We start from the raw sequence: 18,251 nt of genomic DNA on the forward strand, positions 1-18,251 counted from the left end.
TCGTACTTTTAAACTCAAAGAATGACGCGACTTTCGGCTATTGTTTATTATGATGGTGAAATTTGAGAATATGAAATCGGCGTTGTTTTCGTATCAAATGAGCGTGTTAAAATATCATTCAAGAGAAACATAACTCTTGAGGATCTGATAACGAAGATTTGGAGGAAGATTCATGTTGGAAGTAGTAGAAGAATGTCGTCGTTGCAGTACAGCTTTCCAACATCATTGTTGCCATTAACTTATACAACGTTCGAACTTTCGAACAATGATGATGTTCAAATGATGGTTGAAGCTCAAAGTAATTATTAATCTAATAATCATGCATTAAATAAATCAACTAAATATTACTAATAATTTAAATTAAATTAAAACGTTAAAATGTTACCGTATCAGCAAAGTGTAGAGATATATGATTTCAATCCGAGCGAAGTAGACTGCCTTCCATTATATATCTGCAAAAGAATTATATTAGTAAAATATTAAATAAAGTAAAATACTTAAATAAATTAAATACATATTAGTAAAAATATTATAAAATATACATTAAAAAGAGAGAGTATGTGAGAGAAATTTAGAGAATTTGAGAGAATTTGGTGTGATAAAAGTGATCGAGGATATGAGTATTTATAGTAGGATTGGGATGTAGAGAGGCAGGCATTTAGGGGTATAGCGCCCCCTGCACCGCGCTATACCCCACGTGTCAGATACCCATATATTGCGCGGATCAGGGAGCGCGCTATACCTACGTAGCGCCAAATCACTGTATATCACGGGACAGGGGGTGCGCTATACCCACGTAACTCCAAATCAGCGTATATCACGGGGCAGGGGGCGCGCTATACCCACGTGACGTCAAATCAGCGTATAGCGCAATTCAGGGGGCGTACTTTACTGCTACGGGTGTTAGATCGGGAAATATAATCTGACCAATGTTAAATCGATAAATATACCAATCACCGATAAATTATTGAGAAAAACGTCATTATCTAAAGTCCATTTAATTTTTACTTGTCAACACTTATTCACAATCAACATAATTCAATGGTTCCGAAGATATTTATTTAGGCCACAGATGAAGTGTTGTTTAAGTTTCATTATTTATTTATTTTCCCTCCGTTTTACACAGTCAATTTGTTACATTCTATTAAGTAATATTTATTTTAGAAGAAAGAATTTAATATTGACGGGAGCATCAAATATAAAATTAAATAAATGTTAATAATCTTCGGGACAAATGATTAAAAATTATTAGTTAATACTTCTCATCTTTTTTAAATTTGTGGGTTCAACATCTATTAGGAAGAAAATACTCATTTTTCATGCTTTAAATAGGAATTGTTTTAAAATATAAAATAAACGTTTTCATTCACATTGAAAATCTATAATTATATTTTTAATATTTATATAATTTATCAATTTAATCTTTATTTTTTTATTTTAATAAAAGTATTACGATTATAACAAAAATAATAATTAAATCGTTAAATTTTCACGACTTTAAAGTAGAAAAAATGCATAGTAAACTTATATAAACATAATTTGTTTAAATATATAATTTAATTATAAAATAATATAAGGTGACGTATATTATGTTTAAATTCATCTTTAAATTATAATTTTTATTTTAGATTCGGTCTCAAATTTTTAAATATTTTAAATTATTAATAACTTTTTATTAGTATGATATGATTAGAATATAATATTAATTCAAAAAACTCTCAATAATTTCCTGCAAAGGTCGGATCTAAGTTCGAGAATTCTAGAAATAACAATAATTCTTTAATCATTAAGATCGCTTGATTCATGCTATGAAAACAAAAATTTAAATAACAATCATTAAAATAAAATATTGGTTTTTATAAATTAGCATAAAAAGAGTAATGGCATTTAGTTATCACAAGCTTTGATACATTGGAAAAAAATGGATGGTTTGAGCGTTGAAATTAGAAGGTCGCCAATTTCATCCGTTCCTTCCACCGTCTATTACGGAGTTTTAGGCTGGGATTTTCGCGATACTACTGTTTAATATTTTAATATTTTAATATTTTAATATTTTAATATTATTCATAAATTAAAAAAAGTAAGGGTAAATTACACCATAAGTTACTCATTATTAGTAGTTTTATTATAACTGACTCACTATTTTTTATTAATATAGATGATTACAAAGTAATATTTGTTCTAAACATTCTTAATCATATGACAATGAAAATTTACACCCTTGTAGTCTCTGGTGTTCAGACTTGAAATTTTTAGAGATAACAATAATCTCTTTAACCACTGTGGTAACTTGATTCGTACACTCTATGTAGTATTTGTAAGTTTGTAACAAATAATTTATTTTATTTATTGATGGTAATAATCATACCATTGCATTTACTCATTGTAATAAATAAATCATTAGGTAAAGTATATAAATGTTATCCAGATTATAGGAAGTTGTTTTGCTGAATACCTTAACTATTAAAAGTTACAGAATGATCCTCTAACTATAGGGCATCGTTTTGTTGAGTTCCCCGACTATTAAAAGTTACAAAATTGTCATCCGATTATTCATATTTTCTAAACTGGACCTTTTCTATTAAAAAATTGACGGCTGTTTGAGGTGGACCTTAACATGTTGACTAAGATATGTTAAAATCTAATATTGAAACTCAAATGACTATCATATCTCAATTAGTATGTTAATGTACAACTCAGACAACCTTAATTTTTATCGAAAATGATGAGTTTGGAATATATAAATAATCGAGTGATCATTTTATAACTTTTAATAGTCGAATGATTCAAAAAAACAACGTCATATAGTTTGAGTATCATTTTATAACTTTTATTAGTCAAGGGACTAAACAAAACAATAGAGTATAATAGGAAGATTATTTTTATATTTTACCTTAAATCATTTTATTTATCAATTCTAACAATCAATCAATTCTATTTATCCATTATAATAATTAGGTCCTCATAGTGACATGTTTAATATAATCAATAAATAAAGTATTTTTTTGTAATTTTTTGAAATTTAGTGACACGTTTATAATCTTACTTAACTGAATGACCCTATTAATGTAATTTACTCAAAAAAATAAAATTTAAAGTAATTGAAAATTAAAATTAATATTAAAATGAAAAGGTCAAACAGACGCTTGCTTTGCTTGCTTTATCTATCCTCGCTTGCTCTTCACTTTCTCTCACTTTCTTCGCTTTGTTTTCCCTTTTAGCTTTGCTTTTTTAGATTCCAACAATCTTTTTGCTCTTTGCTTTCAAATTCCTTAATTGAGTGACAAAAGCACCATCTTCATCATCATTGTTTAAAGAACAACTCTTTTCACTCAAATTCTACTGTAAATCTTTGCTTCTTTCTTAAAAAGACTATACTTTCTTTTGCTTAGTTTTTCTCTGGGAAAAAATTATGGGTTCTGTTTCTTGATTCTCGATTTCCACTGTGATTATTTATCTGGTTGTTCAAGAATCTTCACGTATTTTGTGTTTTTTATCATGGAAAAAGACGAGGCTTTTATGGCTGAGGTGCTGAACAGGACAGCATCACGACAACTAACATGGAACACTGAGGTGCTGAATTGTGCAACAGAGAAACTGGGGAATCATTTTCTCAACCCGAATTGGGATAATTCAATGGATCAGAGCGATCCCTTTGAGTCAGCATTGAGTTCCATGGTGTCTTCTCCGGCAGCTTCCAAAGTCCCTGTTTCTGGGGAAAATGTAATGATGAGGGAATTGATTGGAAAATTAGGGAACATATGTAATTCTGGTGATGCTTCTTGTTATAGTACTCCATTGAATTCACCTCCAAGGTTTGATCTTTCAATGGTGAATTTGCTGAATCATTCAACGCTGGTGCCGTTTTCCGCTGACCCTGGATTTGCTGAGAGGGCTACTAGATTTTCCTGTTTTAGTACCGGCGGGGATTCCGGTTGCTTCAATGGTCCATTAATGGATTCTTTTAAGCTTTCCTGCAATCAATCCATTAATGTAAATGGATCTCAGAACAACAAGAACTCAGCAATGGCGGGGAATTCTGATTCTGATAAGAAAAACAGTGGGGTTTCAAGGTCTTCCTCGCCGGAGAATGCCGAATCCGGTGTTTCCAAGGAAGAATCTTCAGTTTCTCAGCAGATCCCATCCCAGAACGATGCCGGTACCAGGAAAAGGAAATCAATTCCAAGGGGAAAAGCAAAAGAAATCCCATCTCCAGCAGCTGCTGATGCCAAGGTACTTGAAGATAACGATGATTCTATTTGAATTGTTGAATTCTATCAAAAAATCTAGGTGAACCTAATGATAGATATCCATTTCAGGTTGCATCAGAGAATGACGAATCAAACTCGAAAAGAAGCAAGCGAGAGGGAGCCCCGTCTGGAAATGGGAATGCTAAAGCATCAAATGATGGGAATCAGAAGCAAAGTAAAGAGAATTCGAAGCCGCCGGAGCCGCCGAAGGATTATATCCATGTCAGGGCCAGAAGGGGTGAGGCAACTGATAGTCATAGTCTTGCAGAAAGGGTATGAAAACCTTGAAAAAATGATCTGTTGCTATTCATTTCATAGTAATTGTGGTTTATGTTCATCTAATGTTCAATCGTATCAAAATTTTCCAGGTTCGAAGAGAGAAAATAAGTGAAAGGATGAAGTTCCTTCAGGATCTTGTTCCTGGTTGCAATAAGGTCAGCATATGTTGTGTTGAATAAATTCATCGAACGTGTATTTGGATTAGCATACTAAATCAGGAAGTCTATTTGTTGCAGGTGACTGGTAAAGCAGTTATGCTTGATGAAATCATTAACTATGTACAATCCTTACAGCGCCAGGTTGAGGTAAGCTGAATTTCTGACGTCTCCTCTATTAATAGTAATGTCGATTTCTTCTGCACTTGAGGCCAGAAACGTTTTAATGTTGATTTCGATTCGAGGGCGTAAAGTTATGTCTGATTAAACGATATTTGTCTGTAGTTTCTATCTATGAAGTTGGCGACCGTGAATCCTAGGATGGATGTTAACATGGAAGCCCTTCTATCGAAGGATGTAAGTTAAATCTCCCTTATATTTGCCTCGCTATCTGGCAATTCATTTGGATTTTTCAAGTGACAATCTTGTATTGGTTATGTTCTGCAGATGTTCCAATCCCGTGGAGTGTTACAGCATGGAATTTATCCGATGGATTCTTCACCGGCATTCCCTTGCGGTTATCATCCCCAGCAAGGGCTACTACCACTAAACAATGGCATACCGAATACTACCGAGACTCAATTCTCGATGAAAACACAAGGCTTTAAGCTGCCTTCGATCGATGGTTTCATCGATGCTCATCCTCAGGTCGGATCAATGTGGGAGGATGATATCCAGAGCATTGTTCAAATGGGGTTTGGCCAGAATCAGCCACAAAGCTATCAAGGTAAAGCATAATTTCAATCATGCCTGATCAATTAAGTTACTTCGACTATTCGGAATCTGGCATGGTTCGAGGTCGAATAACAAATCCAATCCCGTTTTTTTATGTCTGGTGCAGGCTCAATATCAACAGGACAAGTGAAGATCGAGCTATGAACTACCATTAAACAACACCATTCTGATCCAGTGATTCCCCATTGTAAATAGAAACGGAAAGCCTCATTTTCCCAGAAATTGTTTCTGAGACCAGATACTTCAGAGATTTCTTACAACAAATCTTGATTTGTAATATTTTAGGACTAATTACAATGAAGTGGTCCATATGCCACAGTTTGAAGACATGTTAGCTTTGGCAAACACTAGTCTTTGTGGGGGAGGTTGAAAGAAGAGATGAATTTTTATGTAATACTTCTGTTTCAACCATATGTATTTGTCTTACAATTTCGTATCGTATCGAATCGAACCAAAATTTTAGATTAATCCCTATATCTTCGGCTAATAGTATTCCGCTGATTTTGGTTTTGTTGCAAGACTAATGTTAAAAAAGTGCTCTTTTTTTCTCAGCAACCAAACAAAAGCTACAGTTAAAATGAAAAAGACAGCATTTCCCCATTGCTTTCAAATTTAGCTGGAAAATAAATTAAAATCAGATATTCGTTTACTTGTAAACAGCTGTTAAAGTGGGGACAATTCATCCCTTGAGCCCAACTGATGATTAACCATGTTTTTCTGTTTTTGAGCTGTAATCCATTGTCATCTCTTCCAACAGGACAATCTCCAGTTTACAGGTTTTCATAATTTTTTTGGTCAAAATTTGGTCATTAGTCCTATATTATGCATAAGTTGTGTATTTAGTCCCTGCATTCTAATTTAATCAATTTTAGTTTATGTACTTTTAAAATTTTAAAATCTTAATCCTGACCCAAATAATACAAGGATAATCTTATATTTATTAACATAATGATATGAAACGATTCAGGATACAAATATGATACGAGTATATAAATGTATCGAATGCTATTATAAACACGAAAAAAGTATACGAACGATAAATTAAATAAGAAATTGGTGTAGTTCTGAGTTGGCTGAAGAATAAAAAGAAGTCTTTAATGTTTATAATCCAATCTGCTTTAGAAAATTCTGACAAAAAAGAGGAAATTTTATTAACAGTGGATACTGTAGGAAAAAAGTTTAGTGGAATTCATACGTAAAATAGATAAAGAGATGGCCTTTTGAAGACAACTTTTTTTTCTTTCATGAAAGTTTTGTCTTTGAAATTCCAAAAGTCTTAGAAACGATACTTTTTGACAATTGGTGATGGATCCAATTGAAATTGAAAAAAAAATATTGGATGATTTTCAAGCAATTTAGTTTCATAAAACAGGGACCTTGTAAAGAATTTGACCAATTCCTTACTCTTTTTGAAGGATGGACATTTGAGTCGAATCTAACTTGTTCTAATATGATATTATAAGGTCATTTCTTTTTAATTTAGGTTCGGTTAAGGTTGGGTCAGGTTTGAGGTGAAAATACTCAATCCGATCTGAAATAGTGGTATAGTTATTTCTTATATATTTAGGGATAATTACAATAATACATCTTTCTATATATATTTTTAATTAAGTCCATATTGAACTAAATAAAAATAATTATATATATGTGTGTCTTGGACGGGTTGAGTATAGATTTTTCTTTATAAACCATATCATATTTCAAGTTGAATTGACCATTTCTAAACTCAAATTAAAATCGAGTCAAGTGCGGGAGAAGAATGTGTTATACTCGAATCGGGTTTAAATAGATAAAAAGTCGGATATTACGCGACCCATAATCATTTCCTACTCTTTCCCCTCGACCTACCTAATAATTCTCCAAATATTTATCGGTTCATTGCTATTTAAACAAAAAGTTTTGCTAATAATTATTATATGTTGAAATTATTTGATTGGATGAATCTGACTCAACACTGCAAATGGTGGATTATTCTCTCAAAGAACAGTTCGAAATCTATATGTTTATGATGAGCTTTTAACAAGAAGATCTCATCTTTTTGTAATGGAAGTTTGGTGCATCTGTTTCGTCTATTATTTTGTTCCACTTTTAGGTATTAATGGATGTGGTTGTTAGTTATGATTAATCAAGGAGATAATTGCCCTCATTCATAGGGATTTTTGCTCTTATTAGACAAGATTTATCACCTCTGATTTGAGAAATATTATTTTCTTATTCAATTTTTCATTAATTATCTAAAAAAAAAATTATTTCTTTCAATTTAACCTTTACCAGTGCAATCTGATTTCCTACCACGTAAGTAAAGGTACGACTATTGTCACTCTATTTACTTTCTAACATTGGATTAATGTACTTTGTCACTCTAATTGATAATTTATCTCTCTCTAAAACTCGAAATCTTGATGCTCTTAATTAATGATGTTATTTTTTTCTAGTCTCTTCAAAAAAATCATTTTTATTATTCTAATAGTTCAATCAAAAATATTTTATTAGGATAAATTATGCGTTTAGTATTTCAATTATCATTTTTATTTTGTTTTGATCATTCAATTATTATTTTTAAATCATACATAATTTTACGTTTTGGTTCCATTTTAGTCACACATCGTTAAAAATTAATATAACTAATGACATTATATTTTTTATATTTAATGATGTGACATTATCTTACCGTAACATATCAACATCATTGTAAATTTTTAAAAGTGGATGACCAAATTAAAACTAAAATTAAACGTTATGTATGATTTTGAAAAAAATAGTTAAGTGACTAAAATATAATAAAAATGATAGTTAAGGTACTAAACATGTAGTTTTATACTTTATTTTATACAGATTCGTTAAAAATTTTAAATTTTATCTGGACCCCTAAAATAATTCAATCTTACACAACCAATGAGATTTAGATGGTTGAATCAATAAAAATAGTTGATACATTTCTTCATCATCAATGTCACAATTTGACAGTGATGCCAAAGGAAATTGTGTGACTAAATCTAGCATGATACCCACAAATCAATCTATTGATTGTGAAATAACCATTGTCAATTAAATTCGAATTAAGTGCAATTAACTTTTTAAAATTCGATTTTTAGTATGATTTCAGAAGATCATCCACGGTTTCTTATCACATAAGTTTAATGTAAAAATAAGTGCTCAAATTATATTTAAAGTTAACTTTAGGTTCTTAAAAAAAATTCGTTAAAAATATTTGTCTAACGTTTCCAACGTTACACTTTTAGGTGACTGGACTGTTAACACCGTTAAATTCGACTGTTAAGTGATAAGTGTCAAAAGTATAAAATTTCAAAAAAAAAAAAATTAAAATTTTTATAAGCCCAACATGCGTCACTTAACGATTGAATTTAACGATAGACACCTAAAAGTATAATGTCGAAAACGTTAAACATCTAATTTTAATGAAAAATTCTATAAGAATCTAAAGTTAACTTTGGATATAGTCTGAGCACTTATTTTTGCATTAAGTCTATTATATATATATATATATATCTAAATTAATAACGTAAAACACAAAACAAGCAACATTAGTGGTTAAAGGATAGTTGTTATTTCTATAAGTTTTTAGAGTTAAGACATTTATTTATTGTAAAATAGTCGAGAACCTTTTAAATTGTACTTTATAATTACATCATATTAATAAAAAAATCAATAATGTAAAAGAAATTGAGAACATATTTTACAACTTATTACGCAAGAGTGATGGTGCAAAAAAATAATAATGAGAATAATTATTGTATAACTTTAAATAATTGTACGAACCAAGTGATTTTAATAGTAAATAGAGTTTTTGTTGTTTCTTGAGGTTATGGGTTCGAGCACCGCGTATCAGATATATGAATTTTTATTATCAAAAAGATTTTAGACTTTTTGAACGTATATTATCTTATTTTCCCCATATATTCATATATAAACTTCAAATAGTTAGGTAAAGTTAGTTGCACCATTGGATTCTTATTGTCCAACAGTTACAAGCTACAACTGCAATTGTTTTAATTGATTTATAAAATGAATTACTAAAATATTGTCTTAATTTTTATTTTTTGATTTAAATATTTCTCAAATATTTATCAATTTAATTTTGTTATTAGATATATGATTATTCGAGTGATTAATGATCAAGAGAGATTGATGTAATATGTTTATTTGTGGGGTTTATAATTAATGATGATTTAGATGTACCCATATGCTATCTGTCACTTTAATTCTTGTATCCTTTATATTTGTTAATATTCTACACCATTCTTGTAATCTTTTATGGTGGGACGAATTTAAAAATTTCAAATTTGCATATATTATATTTTTTATTAATCATTTAATATCGTATTTTTTTTGAAAATTTACAATTTTTTGTATTTTATATTTATAATATAATTTTTTAAATTCACACATTTAACATAAAATTACCTTTTTCATCCGTAAAAATATGTCCTTTTCTTTAACCTCAACAAGTGTTAATTGCTTTAACTTTGGTTGGTATATATCCAAAACTTTGATTGGATTTTTGAAAATCAATAATATGTTACACTTTTTTGGTTTGAAAATATGCCGTCAAAGCCTAACATTTTGCTTCACCAAACATTAAGCAATTATTACATGCATAAACATAGCTTTGCAAAGCATAATATACAAAATCAAAAACAATATTAATGCATGCATGCATGAGTTAAAATCAAAACTCCATAATCATGAACCTTTCGAGTAACTTTAATAGTTAAATAAAGTGTTATTTTTCTTTAAGGTTTCGAGTTTGAATAATTACGTAGGTAGGGTATATATACATTCTCAATGATTAACAAATATTATAAATAAATATTACATTATAATCAACTCATATTATTAGAAAAATCTATAATCATGTGATAAAACATTGATAGAATCAAGCAATCTTCTAATTTACATTTGATGATTTTATTTCTTTTTCTTACTTCATGTTATATATTTATTATTTTTTGCGCTTGAATGGGATCGATTAAGGAATTTTATGTTCGGGATGAGATAAAAAAAATGGGGGCAATGTTAAAAAAGTTGTGCTAAAATGACTTAATTGAACCATTAATTGTTTAAAGTGGCCAAAATATAATTTTCCATTTTTCCAAGGCTAAAAAGATTAAATTGTACCATGTATGAGAAGATATATTGGTGATGTATGGCCAGGGTTTAAGATGCTTATTTGTCCTATTTGATCACCAGCAGATGCCGGTCCCCATGCTTTCTGAATCGGGTCTCAAAAAGTGTCAAAAATGGTCCCAGAGTTCGGGTTAGATTGATTCGATTCGATAGGGAAGACAAAACCACAAGCTTCTTGTTCTATGGTCTCTAACAAATTATTGATGATGAATACATTTAAAAATGATATAATATAAGAATAATATAAATATGAAATATACATGTAAATGTGTCAAATTTTATATAATTTGTTTTAGTCATACTCTGGAGAGTTCATGTCTGGAGAAGTCTAACATCATTTATTAGAAGAAAAAAATCTCACGAATTGATTCGACACTTATCACTCACATGATATATACAATGATTTTTTAGTGACTCAAAAGTATCATAATATATCAAGAGATAATTCAATTACTCAAAAATATATCATTGATGTATTTATGTGATATATATTATCAATCGTTAAAAAAATTTTGAACATATATTATCTTATTATTACCACAAACTATTTAAAAATATATAAATACAATATGAATATATATACACATTTCAAGTTTAATCAAAGACGATGTGAACTTATGATGATGAATGTAGTGGACCACCGTATTTTATTACAAAAAATGGACACGAAGGAAGAAGGGAAAATCTAAATAAAGATGTATAGTTGTTTTTGAAGCGGAGATCATTTATTTGTTTGGTCTGAGTGTCAATAGGATGGGAGGGGGGGACAATCACTTGAGTGTACAAGAGAAGTATGTCTATGATGAACGGATAACGATAACATGTTTGACATGATGTTCGTTCATGTGCTCCAATGTGTACACGTTACATGCTTTCGGGTTCCTTTTTGTTGCCACGAGATAGTAAATTGATGCTATAGCTTTCAGGAATGAATGCTTGTGACTGGGTTTTAACTTTTATGTGATACGTGTCGGGATTTTAGCTATGTTACAATGGAACACACTTGGCTAACACGTGCATGTGCTTAACTTTCCCAATTGGTTATGGTGTGAACATAATGCATATGTATGCATTATTTGATTGATCATTCAAGTTTGGTCCAATAAAAACATAATTATCTTCAACATATTTCACCTCATTACGTGTAAAATAGTGGAAATGAAGGAGCAAATTATCTTGAATAAATCTCACATCTTTAGCTGTGAATTAGTAAAACATCATCTTTAGATTTAGCATTCTCGAGTATGAAAGAGGTTATCATCTTCAACAAATCACATCTCCTCAAATACAAGCCAAAGAGTCTAATTTCTTCGGTAAAAAGGTGTAGTTCATCGTCTTCAGATCTTATCTCCTATGACACGAAGGAGAGAATCATCATTTTTTTTACTTTATTCTTATTACTCGATAATAGATAAAAGAAAGATAATTGTAAACATTAATTTTGTCTGAACCTATCCATTAGATCCGAAAGCAAAACTCACCAAGGCTCGACCCAAATATAATTCAAGCCCAAAATCCAATTCAACTCTCATTTTCACCTGATAAACCTAAATGATTCGAACCAATTTTGAGTATGGGAGTAAATTAGATTATTAAGATAAGATCAAATTTTTAATTTAAATTATTTATTTAATGATAAATCTTAAAAATTTAATGATAAATCTTAAAAATTTTAAAAGTGAGAGAAACACATTGAAATTTAGATGGTTGAACATATAATTTATTCTTATATTGGAATATAGTCATTATATAATAATAAATGTGTCGATTAAAATTATTATTTTATAATTGTGAAATTAATAATGATTAAATAACATTCGTTATTATCACATCACAACGTAAATGAAAAGACTACAATGATAATTTAAATCCACGATATTATTGTATATAAATGCAGCCGCTTGTCAATTTATCTATGCAGCTGTCCTCCCATACGAAAATGGAAATCCTTATCAGCATTTCAATAATGCCCGAGATGATAAGAATTGGCATTCCCCCTGTCATCACGTTTATCTTTTCCATCAACCACCGGCTCAAAAAGTTCGTAACATATTACCATTTAACACGATGTTTACAACATAATTTACAGATGGTAACCGGTGTCATTTCCCCTCAATAACGAAAACACAGCTCCACGTTCATGCTCGTGTCTGGTCTTCCCCGGTTTCCTTGTTCTGTCCATCGATTCATTTAATCACCTTAAATTGCGTGTCGAATACTCGAAACAGTGTTCCCACTCATGAACTTGACCCATCAATCCACTAGTCTTTTTTTCCAGTCTTTGTTGCTTATATTATTATCACATATATACCAAAACAATCCTACTCCTTCACAATCAGATCATTTTCTCATTAAAAAGGAGTTAGCACTAGGAACAGGTTAGAGATATGGCAAAAGTTGGGGTGATCATTCTTCTCTCGTCGTTGTTGGTGGTGACAACAGCGTCGTCGTTCACGGTGGTTGAAGGGTTGGGATGTCGAACGCCGATAAACGACGTGAAGAACAACAAGGAGATCCAAGAGCTCGGGAGGTTCTCGGTGGAAGAGTATAACAGGCGGAGGCAAGGACGGTTACGTCATAACGGTGGTGGGTCGTCGTCGTCAACGGCGGCATTGGTTTTTTCTCAAGTGGTGGAGGCTGAGAAACAGGTGGTTTCCGGGATCAAGTATTATCTCAAGATTAACGCCATGCAGGGTGGACTATCCAAGACCTTTGAATCGGTTGGTTTGGTTAAACCTTGGGTTAAATCCAAGGATTTGCTTAACTTTTCCCCTTCTAAACAATAAAAATGAGTCATTTCCCATGTTTGGTTCTATGTTTTGAGGGTCTTTGGACATGCAATCTTTAATCAATAAAGAGATGAATAAGAAATATGGTGATTAACTATTTTGTTATACCAGAAATTCTGGGTTTTTATGATGCAAATACAACATGCAGTCAAAGGACATGACTTTAACATCATGTAAACATTCTTGAGAATCCAAAGACAATCATTTTATTAGATGAACTAGAAGAATATCATCATCATGCATGGCTTAATCATGCCTTGATCATAGGGGCTGGCCGGTCCTGTTTTGTTGTAGTTGATTGCTCTAACTTGGTCATCTTTGCAAATATGTTGCCATAGAATTGTGCATCCTTCTTGTTATACTCCCTCATCTTCTCCTTCAGGACTCGGTACTCCATCTTTAGATCCCTGGTATCAACCAAAAAAACATAAATTTAACAGCAATTGTTAATAAAACAACTTACTGATTAAAGCATAATACCTGTTATTAGGGTCGATCTCCAGGGCTTTTTTTACATCCGCCTCTGCCAAATCCAAATCAACAAGTTGTATATATGCTTGAGCTCTCCTGTATAGCGCTTTCACATTCCTACTTTCAAGCTCTAACACCTATAAAATCACAAATGCTTGATTTACATCTCTCATCAAGACGAGATCTACATGGCATTAAAGCTATTACCTTGGTACATAGCTCCTCAGCCTGCTTGTAATCTTTGAGTTTCAATTGGCAAGCTGCATTGTTGAGATTGCAAGTTACTTTTAGCAACTTACATTGCTGCTGCTCCTCGTGGCTGAAAGAATAGTCATGCTCTATGTACCTGATAGCCTGGAACCGTCAAATCTTAAGTAAAAAGTCTCATGAATTTGTACAAATGACGAAGTTGATGGTGCATACTGCATAACTTTACCTTCTCGTATCTGTTTGATGCTCTCTCGTAGTAACCAGTCTTGAACAATGCATTACCTTCTTCTTTCTTCTTCATAGCCGTTTCAATCTTTTCTGGTGCATTCATTTCCCAAGATTCTTTCTCCTGCAACCGTTCATCATAAACTTATTAGACACCGGAATCCGACGGAGGTAATAGGTGAATGTATATACTAACCTTCACAAATGAGACCAACTCAACCTCATAATACACAGTTGAGTTTGCAGGAACAACAGCCAACTCCTGCTGTGACTCCGATGAACCGAAAGCGTATTCGGGCTGTATGGTAATAAGTGCATGCTCTGCTTTCTTCATGGTATTCACAGTTTTTTCAAGACCGTCAACTACTTGTCCTGCAACAAATTTTATCCATATTAGAAACGACTTCATGCAAATACGAAGTATTAAACCAATGTGCCTATGGCATGGCATCTAATTGAACAAAATAAGGATGACAAATCAATTGTCACCTTCATCAACTTTGAACTCAAAGGGCTCCTCATCATGACCCTTCTTCACAAAGATTTTCCCATCCTCCAACTTCCCGATTAATTTCACTAACAAAGAGTACAAAGAAGAGTGATAAGATGTTCAGAAAACTATTCAAAAAAATTACAGAATGTAATGCAATATCAAATTCCATAGCGATTTTACCTTGGACGATCATAACCCTTTCCTTCCTTCAAGATCTTCTTCTTGATCTTATTGTCCTTCGTGATATGGGCAACGGTCTTCCAAGAAACCAACTCAAGAGTGATATGGAGCATAGCGTTCGGAGGAACAGCACCTTCACTGCCCGATGCCGACCTACCATCCTCACCGAATGCATCTACATGCAAAAAGGAGTCGTTTTGGGTTTCATGGTGTTCCATGTACAAACCAGTAGAAACATAAAGGAATTTAACTGACACTGTGGCCTCACTGTCAACAGAACTTTCTCCCCTCTCTTCATCGTTTTTACGGCCTTGGCAAAGGCAGGGCAGAAATAGCCTGCACGGTGCATAGTCCAACATCATACTTAAGCTTTCGGAGTACATTCAAGATAAGTAAAGAACATATAGTCAAGAGTAATCATGCTTACCATCTCCTACAGTGAACTCCACCCCATCCGATTTTGAAACCAGTGTACCATCTTCTAAACAAACTTCATACTTAACTATCATAAGCACAACAAAACCGCTGTAAGCACCCAATAGCATAAAATTTTGAATGATTTAAGCAGACCAAGAGGAAATGAATCCTAATATACCAAATGCTTCATCCAAATCTTTCGGGTTCTGCCGTTTCTCCCCTTCGACAAGTATTTTCTTGAAGATTCCTCCATCTCTGCATATGTCCTTGACACTAGTCCAAGAAAGCAACTCCATATCAAATTGAAGTGTTGCATTAGGAGGAATAGTTGGAGGTGATCCGGATTCACCATACGACAACTCGGGCGGTATATTGAAAATGGCATTTTCACCCTTCTTCATGGTTTTGATACCTTCATCCCAGCCCTTGATTACTTGCCCTGAAAATCATGAAGATAAACAAGCTAGCATATCCGGTACATTCCTATTACAGATACGCCACATATCGTTTCGTTCAGCTAGCTAGTTATATAGTCTGTGATTCCTCATTTTCCGACATAAAATTGTGTCCAACACATATTCGAACTCGGATATGAGGCGTGATCCTCCAAATATCGGAAAACTTAGAACATATTAAGCATACTTGGTTAAGTTTACCAGTAAATTTACTACATCAAAGCTAAACTGGATAAATATATTTCTTTACCTACGCCAAGATTGAATTTAAAAGGAGTTTCCCTATCCCGGCTGGAATCAAACTTGGTTCCATCAATCAAAGTTCCAGTATAATGCACTGCAAGCGAAATGAAACAAACCCCATCACTCAAAAATGCCCAAACAAATCAATAGAACACCGAACAAAGAAGAACCCATCATTACCTTCAACTTCGTCACCAATATCGGGAGTCTCCCACCCTTCACCTTCCTTAACCAACTTCTTCTTCAGGCCATCTTTCCCAATATCTCTCTCCTCACCGACTCTGATGATGGGGTTAACTGGGTCAACCTTTGTGGCTTCTTCCATGTTGCTTGCTTTTGGGTGATCGGTATTTTCTCTCATCGGCAAATGATCGGAGATTGGTTTTGCAAAAGAGATCCGATCCTATGGGAATATAAAGGTGATATCGAGATGAGACAAGGAATAGATAAAGAGCGAGTGTGTAGAGTTGTTCGCGCTAACGGATTGAAGATAGTTCCATAACTCTCCCTCCACTTTTCTAGCGTCTGACATTGTTGTTCCAGTTTGAGATCTTCGCGCTTCACATTTGGGCTCTTAGCATTAAGATCGTTAGCTTTCTTTTTCTTTTTCTTTTTTAATAAAAAGGATAAAGTACACAAATGATCATCGACTATAGTATACTATTTTTTTAGTCTCTAAACTATTTAAAGTTATAAAATAATCCCCAAATTATAGGGTGTTGCATTGTTGAATCTTTTAACTATTAAAAGTTATAAAATGGTCATATGACTATGCATTATGTTTCAAACTTGTCATTTTTCGTTAAAAAATTAATAATTGTCTGAGCTAGACGTTAACATGTTAACTGAGATATAATAAAATATAATCTCATAATCTTAAACGACTATCATATCTCAATCAACATGTTAAGGTCTAGCTTAGACGGTCGTTAATTTTTTAACGAAAAAGACGAGGTTGAAGTATTATGAATAGTCAGATGATTATTTTGTAACTTTTAATAATCGATAAACTCAATAAAATAACATCCTAAAATTAAGAGATCATTTTATAACTTTTAATAACCATAGACTTAACAAAACAGTATACAATAGTCGGGAACGGTTTGAGATCTTCGCGTCACATTTGGGCTCTATGCCTTAAGATCCGATAACTTGTAAATAAGAGGTCAATGAAATAAAATTTTAAATATCATAAAATAGTTATTTTTTTAGTTGTACTTCCGGTTCCAAAGCTTCGCTTTGACTAATCCGGACCGGTCCGCATCGCATACCTAATTTTGGTGGGTGAGTCTCCTAGCAGAGATTTTCTGTATACACAAGGACTCGAACTCAAGACTTTGCTTAAGCGATATCAAGATGCTTAAATATAACAATAAATTATAAAATGATTATAAAATGGTCTTATAACGATAAATTTAAAAATTATTTTATAATAATTAGATAAGTATAATGATCATTTTATAATTATTTAATAATTTTTATTGACTGTTTTATAATTTTCCAAAAAATTTAATTATTATTATTTAAATATTTATTGATAAAATACCATTTTAATATAGTTTGGTGACCTTCTATACACATTATATTTTTTTATTTCTATTACTCATTATTAGAGATTAGAGATACATATTGGATTCGAATTTGACGGATTATGATTTGATATGACATGATTTAGACTTCTTTAAAATTGACATTCGGGCCAAATCGAGTTTTCTTATGGATGAGGTCTAGTTAGGTTCGGGTATAAGATAAAAACCCGACCCGAGATAATATTATAATTTTTTCTTATACATCTAGAGATAATTGGTTGTTCTAATGTACATTTCTATATTATTTTTTCAATTACATCCTTATTTTATCTTATGGGAATAATTTTTTAATATAAATATTTGGATGAAGTGGGGTGTAGATTTTTACCTTAAAAAAACAGGTCGGTGAAACTTCCCTAAAATCGAATCAGATTGAGTGCAAATGGACGAATTTAATTTGCGGGTCAGATTTAGGTGGGTCAAAAACCCCATTCACCCGATCTGATTCGTGGTCATCATTATTCATTACCCGTTTATTTCTTAATATCATATTCTTATTCTAGAATTAAATCGAATCATACTCTAATTTTATTTGGGTAAACTATATATTTAGTCACCTAATTATTATCGTAATTCAGTTTTGGTCACCCAATTAATTTTTTCAAACTACCT

The 18,251-nt window shown here is 32.0% G+C and overlaps 3 protein-coding genes across 4 annotated transcripts; 2 read left to right on the forward strand and 1 right to left on the reverse strand.

Annotated features, from left to right (window-relative positions):
* The first annotated feature begins 3,226 nt into the window (after window positions 1-3,226).
* Window positions 3,227-5,845, forward strand: LOC120218181 (transcription factor bHLH62-like). 2 transcript variants are annotated; one of them, XM_039215152.1, is made up of 8 exons: window positions 3,229-3,976; window positions 4,025-4,233; window positions 4,320-4,523; window positions 4,619-4,684; window positions 4,766-4,834; window positions 4,970-5,041; window positions 5,132-5,411; window positions 5,526-5,845. In XM_039215152.1, exons 1-8 carry the CDS (start codon window positions 3,499-3,501, stop codon window positions 5,561-5,563), a joined length of 1,416 nt encoding a protein of 471 aa, XP_039071083.1. In that variant the 5' UTR covers window positions 3,229-3,498; the 3' UTR covers window positions 5,564-5,845. The 2 variants fall into 2 exon arrangements, with proteins under 2 accessions (XP_039071082.1, XP_039071083.1); XM_039215151.1 differs by having other exon boundaries at window positions 3,227-4,233.
* Window positions 5,846-12,663: 6,818 nt separating this feature from the next.
* LOC120218182 (cysteine proteinase inhibitor B-like) lies at window positions 12,664-13,447 on the forward strand. Its single transcript, XM_039215153.1, has one exon. It carries the CDS (start codon window positions 12,955-12,957, stop codon window positions 13,351-13,353), a length of 399 nt encoding a protein of 132 aa, XP_039071084.1. The 5' UTR covers window positions 12,664-12,954; the 3' UTR covers window positions 13,354-13,447.
* Window positions 13,448-13,483: 36 nt separating this feature from the next.
* On the reverse strand, window positions 13,484-16,451 carry LOC120218183 (peptidyl-prolyl cis-trans isomerase FKBP62-like). The gene is made up of 12 exons (XM_039215154.1): window positions 16,231-16,451; window positions 16,058-16,144; window positions 15,531-15,791; window positions 15,363-15,437; window positions 15,191-15,271; window positions 14,939-15,110; window positions 14,752-14,861; window positions 14,459-14,634; window positions 14,264-14,386; window positions 14,035-14,181; window positions 13,837-13,964; window positions 13,484-13,763 (listed from the first exon to the last, which is right to left on the reverse strand). Exons 1-12 carry the CDS (start codon window positions 16,409-16,411, stop codon window positions 13,607-13,609), a joined length of 1,698 nt encoding a protein of 565 aa, XP_039071085.1. The 5' UTR covers window positions 16,412-16,451; the 3' UTR covers window positions 13,484-13,606.
* Between the last annotated feature and the right edge of the window lie 1,800 nt (window positions 16,452-18,251).

The sequence above is a fragment of the Hibiscus syriacus genome, unplaced genomic scaffold (genome assembly GCF_006381635.1).
Source record: "Hibiscus syriacus cultivar Baekdansim isolate YM2019G1 unplaced genomic scaffold, ASM638163v2 tig00110195_pilon, whole genome shotgun sequence".
NCBI classification, from domain to species: Eukaryota; Viridiplantae; Streptophyta; class Magnoliopsida; order Malvales; family Malvaceae; genus Hibiscus; species Hibiscus syriacus.

Excerpts from the sequence above, each read along its gene's own strand:
- LOC120218181 (XM_039215151.1), top strand. The coding sequence starts at position 3,499 with ATGGAAAAAGACGAGGCTTTTATGGCTGAGGTGCTGAACAGGACAGCA. Across the intron at positions 5,042-5,131 it reads AAGCCCTTCTATCGAAGGAT|ATGTTCCAATCCCGTGGAGT; the intron begins GTAAGTTAAATC and ends TATGTTCTGCAG. Across the intron at positions 5,412-5,525 it reads TCAGCCACAAAGCTATCAAG|GCTCAATATCAACAGGACAA; the intron begins GTAAAGCATAAT and ends TGTCTGGTGCAG.
- LOC120218183 (XM_039215154.1), bottom strand. The coding sequence starts at position 16,411 with ATGAGAGAAAATACCGATCACCCAAAAGCAAGCAACATGGAAGAAGCC. Across the intron at positions 15,111-15,190 it reads GTTGACAGTGAGGCCACAGT|ATGCATTCGGTGAGGATGGT; the intron begins GTCAGTTAAATT and ends TTTTGCATGTAG. Across the intron at positions 14,387-14,458 it reads AGTTGGTCTCATTTGTGAAG|GAGAAAGAATCTTGGGAAAT; the intron begins GTTAGTATATAC and ends GAACGGTTGCAG.
- LOC120218182 (XM_039215153.1), top strand. The coding sequence starts at position 12,955 with ATGGCAAAAGTTGGGGTGATCATTCTTCTCTCGTCGTTGTTGGTGGTG.